The sequence below is a fragment of the Neolamprologus multifasciatus genome, chromosome 11 (genome assembly GCF_963576455.1).
Source record: "Neolamprologus multifasciatus chromosome 11, fNeoMul1.2, whole genome shotgun sequence".
Taxonomy (NCBI): domain Eukaryota; kingdom Metazoa; phylum Chordata; class Actinopteri; order Cichliformes; family Cichlidae; genus Neolamprologus; species Neolamprologus multifasciatus.
Window position 1 is genome coordinate 25,052,979 of NC_140449.1, and position 19,613 is coordinate 25,072,591.

A 19,613-nucleotide genomic window follows, 5' to 3' on the forward strand; every position below is an offset into this window, starting at 1 on the left:
CAGACTCCCCGCCTACCGGAGACACCGCTGAAAACATCGCTTTACCTCCAGCACTTATCAGAAAGGTGAGCTCATATCACCTTTTGCGCTTTGTTGGGGAGGTTTTCCTGCAGGAGGAAGCGGAAGACACTTGCACCTGCGAGATGAAACTAACTAAAACTTTCGCGGAGTTTCAGCTGGGCTGGCCTCACATGCATTACGTCTTTGCTGTGCTCTGTCTTTTTGTCGTGGTGTATAAATTAACAATTCTACTTGCGAAAAGAAGGGAAGCACTGCGAAACTTCCAAGCTTTTTCGGGGCCACCGCCACACTGGCTGTTTGGACATGTTCTCGAGGTAACTGTATCAACACACTCGCAGCAGCTATAACATCTGTAACCGTCCAGTAAAGCTGACCACAACATGTTGGAGAACACCATTCTGCAAACAGAGACACACAGTTGACAAACAACACAATTTACACGAGTAAAGTCTGCCTGCTGTGATGTGTTTCAGTTGTACTTTTTCTCTTTCAGTTTAAACAAGATGGGACCGATATGGACAAGGTAGTGAAATGGGGACAGGAGTACTCATATGTTTTTCCAATCTGGTTTGGCCCCTTTCTCAGTATCATCATTATTCAGCATCCAGATTATGCAAAAACTATCCTGACATCATCAGGTGTGAGAAATGTTTTGCGTAGTTGTTGTGTTGATGCACATTTATAACTGTGTAGTAAAGTACCTAATGCCATTTTTATTTGTTTTGTTTCGTAACAGAGCCAAAAGATGATTTTGCCTACCGTTTTGTGGAGGGTTGGATTGGTAAGGCTCATTTTTCTCCCTCCTACAGCATTTTTTTAAGTGCAGAGTTGTTTGTTTTGCTGCTTTCCTCACTCGTGCACATGTTCTTCAGGAAATGGGTTGTTGGTGTCAGAAGGTCAGAAGTGGTTCCGCCACAGAAGGCTCTTAACGCCAGGTTTCCATTATGATGTTTTGAAACCATACGTAAAATTGATGTCAGAGTCTGCTGAGACTATGTTGGTACGTTAAAGACAATTTAGTTGCATAATTGATAAATAAAAAGTCAAAGTCATGATGTGTTGGTCAGCACGTGTTGTTGTGTTGGGCTCTTGAATAAAACTCCCCGCTCAAGCGATAACGTGGAGCAACAACCATCTTTATTCTAGCTTACTCTCGTGCTAATTACATACCACCATTTCCTGACTAGATGGTAAGCACTGCCGCCTAGTGACGCATGATGTACATCAATATAGATTACACCACATCCCCCTTACTGAAGTTAGGCTGGTACATTCTTTTGCTCTTCAAACAAAACATAACTGCATAATATTTTTTTTCAATACAGACATACCCCAGCATTTCAGGAAACATAAACTTGGTATTTTCATAAACACTTTCTTTTCTCTTGTAACATATGTCCAACCATTTTACCTTTTAAACATGCTATTCTCAAAACCACAACTTAGCATTTGAAATACAACTTTCCCCTTTCCAAACAATTAGCTTCACAGATCAAGTCTTTTCGGTTTAATCACTTCCCTACCAGACCGGGTTCTAACCACACCTGGTGTATGTGGTGCGCTTGGCTCAGAAACAGTCTCTGTAGGAGTGGACTGGATCTGTTTTGCTTCGGTTTGAGTCTCTGTTTGCGGGATCGGCACAAGATGACTGCGGTTCCTTCTGATTGTCCCTTGGGGTCCACTGATGATGTATGATCGTGGAGTTGGGTGGACTGATGTCACTGTGCCCTGTGCTTTTGCATCCGTGATCCAGACTGGTTGCCCTGGCAACAATTTATCCAGTTCTCTTGTTCTATGTCTTTTGTTAAAACATTCGGTTTGTCTCAGCCTTTTCTCTCTCTGCACGACAAATCTGCTGAAAATCAGGCAGACAGGGCTGTAAGGTTTCAGGAAGCATTGGCAAGGTAGTACGAAGCCTGCGCCCCATGAGAAGTTGAGCCGGGCTGTAGCCATTCGCCAGTGCTGTTGTTCTGTATGCCAGCAATGCCTTGTATGGATCGCTAGCTTTTTTGAGGAGATTCTTGATGGTCTGGACGCCCCTCTCCGCCTCGCCGTTGCTCTGCGGGTACCTGGGACTACTGGTGACATGCTCAAAACAGTAGTCCTTTGCAAAGTCTCTCATTTCTTGACATGCAAATTGTGGGCCATTATCGGTAATCAGTGCTTCAGGTATTCCATGGCGTGCAAACATTGACTTTAAATGCACAATCACATTGGCTGAACGAGTTGGGCTGAGCTGAGCAATCTCGACATATCTCGAGAAATAATCTATTACCAACAGATAGTTTTTGTCTTTTAGTGTGAACAAATCAGCTCCTAAATTCTGCCATGGCCTCTCAGGTAAACGTGTGGGCATAAGAGGTTCCCTCACGTTAACTCTCTCCTGTATGCACAGCCTGCACTTAAGGACAAGTTCACTGATCTGATTACTTAAGCCTGGCCACCACACTGCTTGTCGGGCACGTTCTCTACACTTAACTACCCCTTGGTGTCCCTCGTGTATTTTGTCCAAAACTGCATTTCGCATGTTTGCAGGTATGACCAACCTCGTGCCTCGCAGTAGTAGTCCATTGTGTACACTCAGAACTGCTCTTTCGGACCAGTAGTGTTTTACCACTCCCTGCAGCTGGTTCCTGTCCGGCCAGCCCTCTGCACAGAACTTCATGACTTGGGAACAGACGCTGTCAGACTGTAGCTGTTCACGGAGATCTGTAAGGTATTTGCTGCTAGTAGGAAGGCCCTCCAGCACCGCGTCAACGTAAATATCGGTGTCCTCCATAAGATCATTGTCTCTGGGCATCACGCTGCCTGCCAGCGGTAACCGTGACAGCGTGTCGGCTGTGGTGAGGCTTTTGCCTGGAATGTGCCTTATAGTGTAAGAATACCTCATTAGGCGCATGCGGAATCTCTGTATCCGCGGTGGAAGCAAATCCAAGGCTTGTCCTCCAAGTAGGCTCACAAGTGGCTTATGGTCAGTCTCAAGCTCAAAGTGTAGCCCTAGAATAAAGTCACTGAATCTTTCACAGGCCCAGGTGAGCGCCAGTGCTTCTTTTTCCAGCTGAGCATAGCGCTGCTCTGTGGCTGTCAATGATCGTGAGGCATACGCGACTGGTGACCAACTGCCCCCAACCCGTATGAAGAGGCATCTGCTGAGATCTTTTGTGGTTTGTTTGGGTCGTAAAGCTGCAGTACTGGAGCGGATGACAGTTCTTCTTTTAAACTGCTAAACGCGTTTTGTTGCTCATGCCCCCAGTACCACATGTTTTTAGTTGAAAGCAAGTCTCTCAGTGGTTTGTCTTTTTCGGAGAGGTTTGGGATGAATTTCCCCAGCTGATTCACCATTCCTAAGAAGCTCCTAAGCTCACTCACGGTGCTTGGCTCTTTCATATTCTGCACCGCACTAGTTTTGTCAGGGTCAGGACTCATGCCTTCAGATGACACAATGAATCCTAAGAATTTCACTGCCCTTTTGCCAAACTCACATTTTGACATGTTCAGGGTGACGCCCGCCTTCTCTGCACGGTCGAGGACAGCGTGGAGTCTCATGTCGTGCTCCTCTCTCGTGGATCCCCAGACCAGGATGTCGTCCATGTGGCACACGACTCCCGCGAGGCCGGCTGTCACTTCCGTCACCATCATGTTTTGGAAATGCTCTGGTGCACTGGAAATACCAAATGGCAAACGATTGAAATGGTACCTACCAAATGGCGTAATAAATGTGGTGAGGAGAGCAGATTCTTTGGACAGCGGTATTTGCCAAAAGCCCATGTTAGCATCGAGCTTGGAGAAATACTGCGCACCTGTGAGCATGCCTAGTGTTTGGTCTACAGAGGGAAGGATATATCTTTCACGACACACTGACTCATTTAATGGTGTCATGTCCACACAGATACGGACTTTCTCTTTGTCCTTTTTGGGGGCTACGACCATGCCGCAACACCAGTCTGTGGGCTCTTCCACACGACTGATTACTCCCAACTGTTCCATCCTCTCCAGCTCTGTTTTGACTTTGCCCAGTAGTGGCAGTGGAACACGCCTTGGCACTTTCAGTGAATAAGGTTTAGCGTCAGGCTTCAGCTTAATCGTGTATGGTTTTTGAACAAGCCCAAGCCCATCACATAGTTTGGGGTACACTTTCTTCACTGTCTCAAGGTCAACATTGTCCATTCGGGCAATTAGTTTCAGTCTCACAGAAGCTGTCCTGCTTAAGAGAGCTACACGCAGATTTCTGACTACATAGATTGTCTCTGTAGTGCTCCTGTCACTGTAGGAAATGTCTTCCTTTGTGGACCCAAGTACGGTCAGTGCTGCACCTCCTGGTCCATACAGTGGCTTTTCAGCTTTTTGCAAATGTTCATTTGGCTGCTTAATGTCTTTGAATGTCTCCTCTGAGATAGCTGTGACATCTGCCCCCGAGTCTAATTTAAATGTCATACTTTTGCCTCTCACGCAGATGTTAGCAAGCCACGGGTCTTCTCCTGAATCCAGTTCACCTAGGAAAAGTCCATCTGCACTGTCTGCCACCTCATGCACAGTTGTAGACCTACAAACTCTCCCGTAGTGTCCACGTTTCCCACAGTTGTGGCATTCTGCATTTTTAGCTGGGCACTGTGCTGCTGGGTGCATCGGTGCTTTTCCACATTTAGAACATGTTTTTTTCTCTTGTTTTGTCATTTGTGGTTTTTGTGGCTTGAACTGCTTTTACTCTCTGCTTCTGAATTTATTTGGCTGTGATTTTCTGACATGCACGGCATCCACGGCTGTTTTGCCAGTGCTGCTTTCACCTCTTAGGTCAGTTTGCTGTCTTTTTATTTCCTCAGATTGTCTCGCCATTGTGATAGCTTTGGTTAGGGTCAAATCTTTGTTGAGCTGCATTCTCTCTGACAGTGATAAATCTTTAAGACCCACAACGAGCCTATCCCTCAAAAGTTCATCGTGAAGTTCACCATATTCACAGTTTTCAGCGAGAGCATATAGAGCTGTTATGAAGGAGTCAACTGTTTCTGATGGCTGTTGTACTCGCTTATTAAACTTTGCTCTTTCATAAATCACATTCTTTCTGGGGACAAAATGTCTATCAAATGCGTTTCTGACCGCATCGTACTGCTGGCGCTGCCCGTCTGTTAGGTCAAGTCCCCTTAGCACGTCGTCAGCCTCGTCTCCCATGCAGTAAACTAATGTGTTCACTTGGTTAGCATCCGTTGAACTGTTCAGATTACTTGCCATTCTAAAACGCTCGAAACGTCTGATCCACTTCTCCCATTCCTGGGGCTTAGCGAAGTCGAACGGTTCCGGTGGCTTGATGGTGAAAGTAGCCGCTGGTGGAGCTGCCATAACCGGGCCAGTTGCCGCCGGCAGAGCTGCTGCTTGCTCCGTCATGTTTGTCGCTAGCCGATCGCCAAGCTGACTTTCTTTTAAATTTTTCTCAGTTCACCGCTTAGAGCGAGTGCACTTCTGACACCATGTTGTGTTGGGCTCTTGAATAAAACTCCCCGCTCAAGCGATAACGTGGAGCAACAACCATCTTTATTCTAGCTTACTCTCGTGCTAATTACATACCACCATTTCCTGACTAGATGGTAAGTACTGCCGCCTAGTGGCGCATGATGTACATCAATATAGATTACACCACACGTGTCAGTAAATATCATAGAAGTAAAGCAGGAGCAGTGTCTGTATCCTGCAGAGAGATCACATCTGTTCTTTCATTGTTGGCAGGACAAGTGGGAAAGTTATGCAAGCACAAATGAGCCTTTTGAATTGTTTAAACACGTGAGCCTCATGACACTGGACAGCATTATGAAGTGTGCCTTCAGCTGCTACAGCAACTGTCAGACAGAGGGGTGAGCCCAGATGAATCTTTTTAAAGAGTCATTTACAGTGTCAGTTTTATGTTGAGTCGTTTGTTGTTGTAAATCTGCATTTAATGTTGGCCTCCTTTGTCATTTCAGTGGAACAAATGCATACATCAAAGCAGTTTATGACCTCAGTTTTCTAATTAACCTTCGACTCAGAATGTTTCCGTACCACAGTGACCTCATTTTCCACCTTAGCCCACATGGTTTCAGATACAGAAAAGCACGTCAGGTGACCCTCAGTCATACAGGTAAGCTTTGCTTTGATTCATCTGAACGGTTGCCAAAAATCAGTGAGCCTCACATTATAGTGTCAGATCTACAAATGTTTACATTTTATATTCTTTTCTAAAGAGGAAGTTATAAGAAAGAGGCAAGAAGCACTAAAGGAAGAGAAGGAGCTTGGACAAATACAGGCAAAGAGATATTTGGACTTTCTGGACATCCTTCTCTTTGCAAGAGTATGTTATGTGTCATCAGTTTCAGCCTCTTACTTCAACACATTTCACTTTGTAGGATTTGCTTAATGTATAGGCAAGTCACAAACTGGGGTTTTCCTGCATAAAGGTCATACAGAAAATAAGGCAAGTGCCAACTTGAGATCGTGTCAGATATCTGAAGTACTGGCCTAAAGCTGAAATAGCATATGCATGCAGCAAATAAGCAAAGATGCATGCTGTTACCAAGCTGCATGTTAATGTCCTCTGACACAAAGACGATGATCAGCCTTTTCATTCTCGTGAGCAGCAACCTGAATACAAAATCTCTTTTGTGCAGAGACTGGTCAACACTGGTTAGTGTTTTGTCCTGTTTTTTCCAAAAACTTCTCTAAACGGCAGCTTGTAGGGGCTGTCTCAGCTAGCATGTTTATTCTCTTAGACTTAGCTTCCTTTATGAGTATATCATAGCAAATTGTTGTAGTGGGCAGGAAAAAATGAAATTCTCAAAAATGAATCATTAACTGCATGACAGGTGTTTGCTAAAAACATTTTAGTGTTATATATGGCTTAAGAAGTACAGTGGACCTTCATAGTTTGGCTGTTAAATAAATTTCCCAATTTTATAAAGGTATCTGTATAAGGATGAATGTTATCCAGCTAAAGCTGAGTTTAAGTTGGGTGATGCAGTAATATAATGAGCCTGAACAGCAAAAGTAACAAAGGACTTTTATTGAGAAGCCCAGTTAGAGTGTAGTGCAGTCCAGTTTGTCTTCTATCAACCGTAAATATCCTTTATTTCAACGGCAGGATGAGAACCAGCAGGGTCTGTCAGATGAAGATATGCGGGCAGAAGTGGACACCTTCATGTTTGAGGGCCATGACACCACAGCCAGTGGCCTGTCTTTCATCCTCTACTGTCTGGCCTGCAACCCAGAACATCAGAAGATTTGCAGGAAGGAGATTATGGAGGCCTTGCGTGACAAGGAAACCATGGAGTGGTAGGCTTATGAAAGGACAACATTGCAATAGGGAGACAAGTTGGAGACATATAAACATTTACATTTTAAATGATACATTTCTTATTAGTTGACTTCACTAACACTGCATGTCTGTCTCATTTTAAGGGAGGATCTCAGTAAAATCCCATACACTACCATGTGCATAAAAGAAGCTCTCCGCCTTTACCCCCCTGTACCAGGAATTGCCAGAAAAACCACCAAAACTGTAACCTTTTGTGATGGGAGAACAGTGCCTGCAGGTCAGTGATTTTACTCTGTTGTTATTATCAAAGAGTAAACATTAAATGTCTTCACTTAATAATGCTTTTGGAAACATTTCATGCTACATGGTAAACACAAACTCTTAACCAACTTTGTTTGTCTTTAGATACAAAAATTACAATTTTGTATATTTCCATAAAGGACCTATATTGACTTAATACTTATTACTTTATTATTCTACAAAGGTACGTTGGTATTATTTGATTGTATTGTCACATACAGTATCTTTTCTATAAGCTAGTATAGATCTCTAAAACGTGGGCATAAAGTACGCCGCCGCCTACACATTATGTTTACAGGAGCTGCTCAGCCACAGGAACCCATGAGCCACAAAGCTCCAGGCACATAGTTTTTGTACTGATGTTGATGCCAGAGGAGGTTTAGAGCTCTTCAGTTACTGAGTCAGCAGAGCGCTGGAGATTTTTATGCACTCTGCAAGTTTACATGGTCTGGCATGTCATGGCTGAGATGCTGTAGTTCTTAAATGCTTCCAATTTGCAATAATACCACTTACACTTGATCACGCTGCATGGCTAGCTGCTTGATTTTATGTATCTGTGCCAACTGGACTTAAAACCCCTGCATTTGAATTATGAGTTGTGTCACAATAAATTTTTTGATATGGTGTATGCTTGTTTTGTTTGAAAAATAATGTTCAGCTACACACACCCTATAATCTTTTAATAATAATAAACTAAGTACACATTTCTTTCAAATGTAGGTTCTGTTGTTGGAATAAGTGTGTATGGAATTCACAGGAATGCATCTGTCTGGGAAAACCCTAATGTAAGTAAAGACAATTTTATTCCCAGCACAACTTACTACATGGAATACATCATCAACAGAATCTATGATGAAATAAAATTGTGACGTTTTCAGCACTCTGCTCATTAAAGGCTGCATATAATTTATCAAATAACTGAAGAAGCAATCATGAAACTGGTGCGTTAAATTAATTACAAGTGCTGTATATGCTGAGGTGGGTAGGTCCCTGGTGCCAAAGTGGACCTCAGGACAGATTCAAGCTGGTTTAATGACTTACTTTATTATGTGTCAGAATGCAGTTTTCTCTGCGCAAGTGATAAGGGCGATGAGGTTCAGAAAATAAGTAATACACATAACACTGCTCTCTTTCTTTGTCCTGTATTACATTAGGTCTTTGACCCTCTGCGTTTCCTACCAGAGAACATTGCCAAGAGATCTCCTCATGCTTTTGTGCCCTTCTCAGCTGGGCCAAGGTTTGTCCTCACCGGAAACTATATCACTGTATAGAGACTGCTTGCAGTAGGCTCAAGTATGTGAATGTGTAACTTAGCACTGACCCCATTTACATCAACACAATAAAAACTGGCTTTATAATGGGCTAAAGCAAGTAGGGGAAAGGGTGAGCTCACTGTAATCTAAGATTGATCCCATTTAAAATACAAGCACCTTTGGCCCTGAATGTTAAAAAATAACATACTATACTGATCCCTCCTATTCATTTTCGTCATGTCCTAATCTCAGAAGGATCAAATTATTTTCAACATTTTTCAATTCTTTTGAATATATCCTTGTATATTTCTTACATTTAATATTTTCCTCCCTCAGAAACTGCATCGGTCAGAACTTTGCTATGAATGAGATGAAAGTGGTGACAGCTCTGACACTGAAGCGATACCAGCTCATAGCGGAGCCCACTATGAAACCCAAGATCATCCCCCGACTGGTTCTCCGCTCACTCAATGGCATCCACATCAAGATCAAACCTTTAGATGCAGAGAGCTAAAGTGCACTAACTGCAAGAAATGCTGAAAATTACTGCATTTAGAAAGTAAATACTTTATGTTGATTTGAAATACTTCTACTATATAACTGAGCTTTTACATATCATTTAATGAACGCTGTTGTGTAGTTTATGTTTTAGGAGAAATTGTTGAAAAAAAATCTGCTTTTTATACTAAGACACTAAAGGAGAAGCTTGTGCACTTTGTCAGAAAGTAATAGAATTTGTTTTGGGAGGTTTTACGATAGTACATAACAGATTTGTAGTAAATGGCATTGCACTGACATTATTTGCAGTGTAAAGCTGTAGATAAAATTCTAGTAAATACAACTTCTGTCTCAGTTTTACTCTCCATCATTTAATATTTCTATTTTGAGATAGAGGAAGAGGACTGGTGTTGTGCTGTAAATTAAATTAGCATTCTTTTTCCAACAAAACATAATAACAAAAATATATTTTAGTAGTCAAGATCAACCCAATCAAAAAGGTTTAATTGAGCTCATATTTCCATATTACTTCTATTGTTTAAAAGAGAGCTCTCTTTGACCTGTAATGAAGATCATTTATCTATGTTTGTGCATTTATATGAAGTCTTATCAAGTCAGCATGAAAGCAATTCATAGATATATGATCAAAGTTTATCTCTGGAATATAACCTTATTTTACAGAGGCAGACTGTAAAGTTGATGCTTAAAAATGTGGACAATGTATCAAATTACTTGCATTGCATTTAGAGTCTTTCCTCATATATACAGCTTATTGTAAAGCTTAAATATCAGTTTACATCAAGGCAAATTCACACTGGAGTGTTGTTTATGGTTAATTAAACGTAAGAAAAATGACAAAACCTTTACCTCTGACTGATATCTTTGAGTCCACTTGTCCTTTAAGAGGGGAAGGTTACCAGAAATCAATACAAAGTTGTTCTGAGTGGTCATATTAATCCAATGATGAGACATTTCTATCCTCTTGTGGGCAGGGCTTTCACTCACAGGGCACGGGGGGCCACTGAATAGTTCGACTAAAAAAATGATCTTGGGTAAAAGGTACGGCCTTTGTTGTCAGCATATCTCTGACAACATCTACTACAGAGCTTTTATTGTGTTCAGAATTGTGTTACTGTATTTTTACAGTGCAGACAACCAAGATGACATAATTAGATAGCAAATGCAATTAAACAACATGTTTAAAGATCAGTTAACACTGGAGCCTTGTTCAAGCCCCCCTCCATGACCTCGTCAACATCCAACCTGGAAAAAATACACAAAATAACATTCAGTTGCCTCAACGTGTAAACAAACCTAGAGAAGAGACACGAAAAAAGGACAGCATAAATACAGAGGAGAGAGGGAGATAAGAGAAGCTGGAGGACAAAGCTCCAGATCCGAACATCAGTAACTGACAGCCAAGAGGGAGAGAGATGTCCCAGGATGGGTGATGATCCGAAACAAAGAGACCTGAGAGGAAGAGAAGAGGGAGCATCAAAGCAGTTGAGTAAAAACAAAGGTTATTCCAAATTTAACATCGCCGTTTTTAGCTGCCAAGAGTTAATGTACACTGGTCTGTGTGCTGCATATGCTGTCAAAAACACGCTGATATCCAGCAGGTAAGATAAGACATTTGCAGCTTTAGTGAGTGCAGTTTCATCAGAGTGACAGGCCTTGGACAGACTGGGGGGAAAAAACGTTGAAAATGATTAATGTTTCCTGTGAGGGCGCACACACTACCAGTCAAAAGTTTGGACACACCTTCTCATTTCATGGTTTTTATTTATTTTCATGACTTTTTAGATTCTCACCAAAGGCATCAAAACTATGAATAGTCACTGTTTGCTTTGATTACTTTGCAGACTCTTGACATTCACCCAGTGAGCTTCATGAGGTCATCTCCTGAAATGGTTTTCTAGCAGTCTTGAAGGACTTCCCAGAGATGCTGAGCACTTGTTGGCCTTCTTCCTTCACTCTGTGGTCCATCTCATCCCAAACTGTCTCCATTGGGTTTATGTCAGGTGACTGTAGAGGCCATCTGGCGCAGCACTCCATCACTCCTTTTTGGCCAAATAGCCCTCACACATCCTGGAGGTGTGTTTGGGGTCATGGTCCTGTAGAAAAATAAATGATGGTCCAGCTAAACTAGAACAGGATGGCATGTCGCTGCAGGATGCTGTGTTAGCTATGCTGGTTCAGTGTTCCTTTAATTTTGAATAAATTTCCAAAAGTGTCACCAGCAAAGCATCCCGCACACCATCACACCTCCTCGATGCTTCAAGGTGGGAACCATGTATGTAGAGACCATCCGTTCACTTTTTCTGTGTCGCACAAAGACACGGCACAGTACAGATTTAGACTGGTTTAATGTCCATTCCTTGTGTCCCTTGGCCCCCCAAAAATCTCTTCTGCTTGTTGCTTTTCCTTAGCTGTGGTTTCTTAGCAGCTATTTGACCATAAAGGCCTGATTCACACAGTCTCCTCTTCTGCACAACATAATTGATGGTCCCAACCTCATTAAGAAGACAAGAAATTTCACAAATGAACCTTGACCAATCACACCTGTAAAGTGAAACCATGTCAGGTTACTACATCATGGAGCTCATTGAGAGAATACCAAGGATTTGCAGCACTGTTAACAAAGAAAAGGGAGGCTATTCTAAAATATAAAACATATTTAGAGTTTTTTTTATCAACTTTTTCCTTGCTACATAATTACATACATCTTGCTTCATATATTTGATGTCTTCAGTATGTATCTACAATGCAGAAAGTTGTAAAAATAAAGAAAAAACATTAAATGAGAAGGGTTGTCCAAACTTTTGCCTGGTAGTGCATATTACCAACACATTCAAAAAGACATGACTGGTCGGTAATCAGTAACCAATAACAGAGACTGCTTAAGTCAAAGATACTGTAAACCACAACAGTTTCAAAGTTAGGAGGGAGTAGTTTCATATTTAATCAATTACTGAATGCAGGTCAGAAAATTGCAAATTAATAACTAAATGGGAGCTTCAGGAGATCTTTAAAAGGTTAAGTTGGCACAACCATCTGATAAGTTTTTAAGCAAGCACCTATAAGACAACATGATGAAGCCAGAGAATTAACCTGTTCTAGCAACGAGCGGAGCACACTTATCATTCAGTACAAGTGAAAAGGTTTCTGTTTTCATTTACACCTTTTTTTAGTCTCCTGCAGCCTTGTTAGACAGCATGCGTACATGCTTCTGCAAACCAGAAACCCGGTTTAACATCTCGCTTCAGGGGCAAGACCGCTGCACTTAAGTCCCGACTTCAGTTTCACTGCCTATCTCTGCTGTTAGACAGGCCAGGTGCTGGAGCAATTTCACAACAAGAGTCGTTAAAGCGTGTGCAGAAGTGTCACAAAGACACACTATAATCCCCTTCTGCAATGTGCAGGTTCATGCACAACTGGGTGAAAGTATCAAGAAGGGCCAGAAAGGCTCATGAGTCAAAAGTACTCTTTTATTTACAGTCATATTACAAAATCCACACACCCACAAGGACAAAAAGTCACCAGTACAGGTTGTATAAAAATGAAATGACATCCTCTTTCTTTTGATCTCAGATTGCCAACCTTTTGCGTATTTACGATCCTAATAACTGATCACTTGAATTTCCTGTGAAAACTCCCAAAATGCATTGCATCTTCTGTCGCTGCCTCATGCAGAAATAACCTCAAGCTGACTTGACTTAACTTTTTGGCCGATGTCAGACCAGGCCCACATCAAAAAGAAACAACAATGTTATGTGGCTGCCTTGTGGTCAGAATGCATGATGCGCTGAGACCACAGCATTTAATCTGCGATTCCAGCTAGGAACCTTTGCTACAAATCACTTACCCCCTCCTCTCAATTACTACTACGTCTGTTCTGTCCACATTTGAAAGAGAAAAATCCAAACCACTATACTATATAAGATATAACACAATTTAATGGTGGACTTAAACTTGGCCACAGTCTTTATTAACCAGTTACAGCCAGCTGATTACATGTTTGACACAGAGAACTTATAACCGTTGCTGGATTTGTTCAAAACAGTAATACGTTGTATAAACTGCACTGTACTGTTTCATGTGAGAGATGCTAACATGCTATGTGACATTTAGAATTGTTTAAATCCAAATTCTCTTTTTACTAATCTTTTATTTTGCCTTTTAAGTTGGTATTTGTTCTTGTGCTAGTGTATACTCAGCTGTATTCTGTTAGTGCTTAGCAAAAGTTCACTTAAATGCCGAGCAGAACAAAACTGTGAGAGTACACCTGCGGTGGAAAAGTGGGCAACAAACCATTTAAAAGTAATATACTTGAAAAAGCCAAAGAACAAATATGTTCAGAATACTGTTTGGACAGGGCAAATAGCTTATCAGCGACATGTGAACGTTTATAAGCTTGAAGCTCCACTTTTATGTGATGTCACATATATAACGATGATTTCTGTAACTGTGTAGCCAGTGTCACTGAAAATGCACAAGCCACCACCTAGTGGGTTGTTGGAAAAAACGCAGGACACTTAGGTTCATATGACGCTGGTCTAATATATGGAATGAAAAGCTTGCAGTCAATAATACACTTGTATTATATGTTTTCATGATAAAAATCAGCCCTGTGTTTTGACAGAAATTCAGTTCATATCTGCAATCTCTGGCCCCCCTGACTCATCACAGTAAAATCTGATAGAAAAGTACATTTTGCTTTCCTTTAATAGTATTTTCAACATTCTAAAGAAGTGAAAAAAATATTGAAATTGTAGAAAAAATACAACCTTACATCAAATTCGTCAAAACACAACTCGATGACCCACCATATCTTCGTAAAGAATCACTCAGATAACCATACCTGCCACTTTGAGCCTCAGATGTGAAGTCCTGTAAATGTATTTTAATTTTCTTTGCAATCAATAAGCTTCTACTTATCAGCTACCAGTTTAACAGATGTAGACACATCTTGTGACAGACCAAAACAGAACTTGTGTGATGACTTCTTGTAATGACAACGAGTACACGACAAATTAAAAGGAAAAAAAAAAAAAATCAAAATAGAAAACAACAAAAAAAAAATGGAAGTGAATGGCTCCATCTTGTCCAGGTCACAGTCCCTGATGTTTCTGCTGGTAACCTGAGAGTCAGCAGCTTTGAGAAACTGGTTAGATGAGTAGTGAAGGGGTGGGTTTCTTGCCTGGCCAAGTTTCTTTGGCATACTTCTTTTTTCGTGGCTCGTTGTGGGTCTCCGGTAGGTAAGGAGCTGTAACAGGTGTGGGGTTGAGAGTGACAGGTGGCTGTGGAGCCTCAGGGGCCAGGTCTACCTCTGGTGCTGGGTTAGGGAAAGGAAGAGGAAGCCCTCCCTGCATGGCAACACCTCCTGGAGCTCCTATCGGATGGTTCTCATGACTGGTGGGAGGCAAGTCCCCATAGAGACCACCACCAAAGCCGTAGCCGTGCATGCGTTTTGAAGTCAAGTCATCAAAACCCAAAGTGTTCTGGCCCTCTGATCTCCGTTTCTACAGCAGGGATAGCAGAGCATCAGCTTCACAGTTCATACACTTAATACATGTTTACCTTTCCAAGTCGTACAGCTAGACCACTGCAAATGGTAGTGTTACACTGGGCATACTGGGGCCACCCAGTGAGCTACACAGGACAACTTTTTATTTTTGCAAAAAATGCACATTTATCACCTTAAAATTACATTTCTTTAACCATCCTGTCAGCTAAATGTATCTGACATCAAAACTCACCTTTATAGGGATGACAGCAGTCTGCACCATATTTCTGAAGCGCCCAACAGAGGGGTCTATATCCTCTGTAAAGATTTAAAGAACAGTTGGTATACAGTTGGTATTGGCGCTGGGGGCATTTCTTCTCATTAGAATTCAAAATCAACATATTTGATCAGTGACATATCAGCCATAAGCCATCTCACTGCAAACCCACATTAATTAATGTGTTTCTAGCCTGGAATGAAAAGTATCCAAATTTAGTTTATTTGGCTTAATCTTAACTAATCTAATCATCAAAGCTCATTTTCTTCTCATGTACATGCTGTAAATAAAATAACAATCCACTAGTTTTTAGGTAACTAACTTGAGTACCTGGATTTATGATGGAATCTTCTTCACTGAAGGTAACTCTGGAATTTTTTCGTTTCCTCTTGGGCCTCTGGATTTCCAGGTTGCCTTCCTCAATGGTGAGGAGGGAGATGCGCTTGTTGTGAGCTGTGTTGAACTCTGTCAGGTTCTGTCAGGTTAAAAACAATATATATGAGCAAAATAGCTGCATGAATGTCAAAATATCCCAACATAACAACACGATATACCGGAACAAACTTGATAGAAAAAAACTGTATTATCTTATAAAGTCAAGGAGAATATTAAACATATGCACAAGCCAATGTCAAACATGTCATATGATGCTGATAAATGAAAAAAACATCTACAAAAAAATAAACAAAATAAAGTTAAACGGTGTCAACACAGGGTTTGTGGTAAGGCTGGGAAATGTATATACGAAGCAAACCTCAATAAAGTTTGAAAAAAAAAAGAATTCCTGATTATTAAATAAGATCAAAGGTGTATTTTAAAGCTAGTCTGAAGCTGGGCATACACTGTGCAATTTTTTCAGTCGCGTTATTCAGCTTCTGCTCAAACTGCACGATTGACTCGCAGGGGTTAGAAGTTCGTAGGTCACGATGCAGGGTCTCACACTGTACGGCCCGATGCCCTGATACGACCTGAGTGCTCACACTGTGCGCCCATAAAATTAAGGTTATAACAGAAAATCTGTCGCTCGCTCTCCCTCTCTGTCTTTCACTCACACAGACACGCACCACCACCATCAATTTTGCTAAATTGCTAATGAAAAACATTGATCAGCCAGCTGTGATTGAGCAGCAGTGTAGATCCAACTATTTTCACAGGTGTCGTGGTCGTGATAATTTTGTGAGGCCACATGGAAAAGGCTCAGATGAGTTTTCCAAAGTTCTACAAGTTGTGCCTCCATCGCTTGTGTCCAGATCACAGGCTGCACTGCCGTGTTACTCCGTGTTTTTCACCAACAATTTATGTGTTTGCGCGTGCGCAGTGTGAGCGGCTGTGGTGACACCCTCACGACGGTCGTGAGGATTTCAAACAGGTTTGAAATCCTCCTGACCAAGCAATTGATGATCAGGAGCTGGTCGGGAGGTGTTAATCGCTTCTCGTTTCCCACGTATACTGCACGATGCACGACTCAAAAATCGGCTCAAAATGGGCCAAAAATCGCACAGTGTAAGCCCAGCTTAACTTATAAAAAGTAACATGTGGAGTTTTCTAGTCAGAAGAAGTATCGCAGTATCATTTGCATTATGAGTGAAGGGGTTACAAATTCATGTCAAAGAGCTTAGCCTATTTAAACAGACCTAATTTAGTGTTTTTTAGTGCACCAAAATACATACTGTGGACCTGAGAGGTATTCACATCAGCCATGATACTCCTTTCCCGTGCAGTTCATTTTTCAGAATATAAACTAACTGTACCTCCAGTTCAGTCTCTTCTTCTGGAAGCCCGAGCAGTCCTTTCAGCTCCTCATCATCTCCTGTCTTGCTGTCCCCTGTGCCAGCACTGCCTTGGGTTTGAGGTTTCTCTCTGATGGTGTAAGTCCGTGTTGAGGCCCCAAAAGATATTGTAGAGTCTATGGGAACCTGCTGAGGCTTGTGGGCCTCCAGCCGAATGTGTCCAAGGAAAGTACCGTGTGCTAAATGATGACATCAAGCACAGTTTTAGGACTGATGTGTGTAGCTAAGCCTGATGTAATAATGAAGCAACAACAATTCAAGGTAGTCAAACAATACATTTTGTCAATATTTGGTAACTTTTCTGACTTGCCTAACCCAGCAATTTTAAATACTAATATAACAATGACCTCTGCATTAACACGTTTAAGCGCATAATGTCTGGTGTGATCAAACTGCAATTTTTTCCTTATATCCAGTTATTCTTATAAATGTGATTTTTAGTCCATTCTTAATTTTATCATCTATAACATCATTTTCATTAATACGTTTTTGCTAATATTTTTAAAAAGGTCCAATGCGTGCCACTTTCTTGCCAAAACTCAGTTGCCAGCTGGCATATCATGTTTCTATTTATTTTTTGCAGCTGGTTAACGAGAAAGAGAGAATGCATAACTGCTACACAAGACAACTACTTCTTTTGAGTGCTCCCCTTAGCAGCCACCACCCACTCTTTCCCTTTCGCTGCCTAGCCAACCGATATGTCATCTGCTCCATCCTTAGTCTCCAGCCTTACCTACATCTCACTCGCTCCCCAGTGTGCTGTATTCCTAGCCAACCAGTAATCCTGTCTAATTCCTTCATCTCCCTGACTACTGAATATTTGAATACTTTCTTGTACTGTGTTATTCCATGACAAAGTCTCCTTGTCCTCTTTGCTCTGTCCAGACGATGCACCAAGCAGCTTTGCCTGAGCACTTCAGCTGTATTTTCCCAGTCATCTGGTAAATTTTCCCTAAGACCCAGAGCCTGTCTCCTCAACTCCTCCCTAAATTCCACGCCAGCATTCTTCCTCCATAAACTTCCACCATGGAATCTTTGGCTCTGCCATCACTCTGCTCTTCTTCTAGATTTCCAAAGTCATCCTACAGACTACCATCCAGTGCAGCTTAGCTACCACCTCACCACCACCTTGCAGTCTCCTGTCTGTTTATATAGTCCGAATTACACATTTATTACAAAAACAGGACCTTAAATAAACAATAAGGTTTCCAATTACAATCTGACCCTGATGCTTAGCATTATTGCTTTAAAAACTAACTGATTATCAAAACAATTAGAATATTGTTGTGGATTCTTTTTGTCTATCCAGCAGTCTATTGTTCAACAAATTATTTGAGCAATTATGAGCACTACTGGCTGCACGTAATAGATTAATTTTAGTCCTTTTTAGCCCTTAGCTTTTTCAGACAGTGACATAGAGTGTACAAGTATGACTGAAGATCATGTCTTACTGCTGTTGAGGTCTATGAGGAAGACCCTTTTCAGGTGTTTGTGATAGACTAGTGCAGCGTGAACACGAGAGCACGACTGATGGTCAATGGTGAAGTCGCACCAGTCGGGGTTCCTCCCAAATAGGTAGTACTTCTTTTCATCTATGATCAGTTTCTAGAAGGAGAGACAAGAGTTAGTGACTTGGCTTTGAAAACAAGCCAGTGAAGAAGCCTGAATAACATTTCTGTGCCTCTGAGCCATAACTCCACAGTGTTGCTTCCACTGAAAAGCTTAAAACTCAGGGCTGATTCTACTGTCGCACCGTTTGAAGCCCCGCAGCCAAAGCAGACTGTCAGGCTCGTATCTGGTGCATTCAATTAACCCTACTACCAACATTATTCTTGCAGTTCACAAGTATGCAATACTATAAATTGTTGGTCTAGTGTAACATCTCCAAACTTCCAGTTACCTCTATCAGTTTGTCCCCCTTCATCACGTCCAGGTGGAGCCCAGGGGGCGGTTTGCCTGCCCTAAGAGAAAACATTTTTAAACATTAAAACTGTCTAAGTTAATGTTATACGTGGACAGTGGATCATTATTCTAAATAAATGGCTATACTCCATTGTCTCCCCTTGCTGCAGTTGAGGATTTGTTCATAGAAACGAGTCACTCACCTCTGCACTCATAGAAACGTGTTCAAGATTGATACTTTTACATACAGGCAAACTTATTAAATTATATCCTGCGTATACATGTGATTTATTTCCTCTTTTCATGATCAGAATTAAAACTGCACATAAACGATGGGTCTTAATAAGAAAAAAAGAGGCAACGCCATTTGTAGATACACACCAGCGTTAGCCTGCTCAGATGCTAACATTAGCTACTGTAAAAACCAGCTATTCTCCTCTGTAGAAAGTTACATTGATAATTAAGTGAATGCTAATCTGCTCATTTGCACCTGATATCACATAACAAGCTAACGGCTACAACTTTAGCACGTGCATTTTCTCACCATGATGGACAATCAAAAGGAGGGGGACTGTCTTTGCTTATTTTAGTCGCCATCTTGCCTCAGCTTCTCAAAGCAGAGATGCATGCTGGGTAAACGTCACTTCGGATTACTGGGAAATGTAGTCCTGTAGTACTGCCAAACATTGAATAAAATATTAGACTACGTTTTCTCATTTACTCCGACTTTTACTTAAAATAAATGGTAATACAAAATAACACGTGAATTTTCTAAGAATGTTCAAACCCA

The 19,613-nt window shown here is 41.4% G+C and overlaps 2 protein-coding genes and 1 non-coding gene across 4 annotated transcripts; 1 reads left to right on the plus strand and 2 right to left on the minus strand.

Annotated features, from left to right (window-relative positions):
- The first annotated feature begins 13 nt into the window (after positions 1-13).
- LOC146508592 (cytochrome P450 4B1-like) lies at positions 14-10,214 on the plus strand. Its single transcript, XM_085177081.1, has 12 exons — positions 14-335; positions 515-659; positions 758-802; positions 894-1,021; positions 5,740-5,864; positions 5,973-6,127; positions 6,231-6,337; positions 7,124-7,314; positions 7,441-7,574; positions 8,318-8,382; positions 8,752-8,834; positions 9,187-10,214. The coding sequence occupies exons 1-12, from the start codon at positions 144-146 to the stop codon at positions 9,362-9,364; spliced, it is 1,548 nt and encodes a 515-aa protein (XP_085033207.1). The 5' UTR covers positions 14-143; the 3' UTR covers positions 9,365-10,214.
- Positions 10,215-12,815: 2,601 nt separating this feature from the next.
- ppp1r8b (protein phosphatase 1, regulatory subunit 8b) lies at positions 12,816-19,477 on the minus strand. 2 transcript variants are annotated; one of them, XM_085177085.1, is made up of 7 exons: positions 19,368-19,477; positions 18,822-18,882; positions 18,373-18,526; positions 16,883-17,100; positions 15,462-15,606; positions 15,108-15,172; positions 12,816-14,870 (listed from the first exon to the last, which is right to left on the minus strand). In XM_085177085.1, the coding sequence occupies exons 1-7, from the start codon at positions 19,418-19,420 to the stop codon at positions 14,517-14,519; spliced, it is 1,050 nt and encodes a 349-aa protein (XP_085033211.1). In that variant the 5' UTR covers positions 19,421-19,477; the 3' UTR covers positions 12,816-14,516. The 2 variants fall into 2 exon arrangements, with proteins under 2 accessions (XP_085033211.1, XP_085033212.1); XM_085177086.1 differs by lacking the exon at positions 19,368-19,477 and adding an exon at positions 19,027-19,348.
- On the minus strand, positions 18,595-18,725 carry LOC146508594 (small Cajal body-specific RNA 1). Its single transcript, XR_014877057.1, has one exon.
- Positions 19,478-19,613: the final 136 nt, after the last annotated feature.

Bases quoted from the DNA above. Each gene is read 5' to 3' on its own strand.
- LOC146508592 (XM_085177081.1), top strand. From the start codon at position 144: ATGAAACTAACTAAAACTTTCGCGGAGTTTCAGCTGGGCTGGCCTCAC. The intron at 803-893 runs GTAAGGCTCATT...CATGTTCTTCAG, and splicing joins TTTTGTGGAGGGTTGGATTG to GAAATGGGTTGTTGGTGTCA. The intron at 7,575-8,317 runs GTCAGTGATTTT...TTTCAAATGTAG, and splicing joins TGGGAGAACAGTGCCTGCAG to GTTCTGTTGTTGGAATAAGT.
- ppp1r8b (XM_085177085.1), bottom strand. From the start codon at position 19,420: ATGGCGACTAAAATAAGCAAAGACAGTCCCCCTCCTTTTGATTGTCCA. The intron at 18,883-19,367 runs GTGAGAAAATGC...GTTTTCTCTTAG, and splicing joins CCTTTTGATTGTCCATCATG to GGCAGGCAAACCGCCCCCTG. The intron at 17,101-18,372 runs GTAAGACATGAT...GTCATCATTTAG, and splicing joins CCTCATAGACCTCAACAGCA to CACACGGTACTTTCCTTGGA.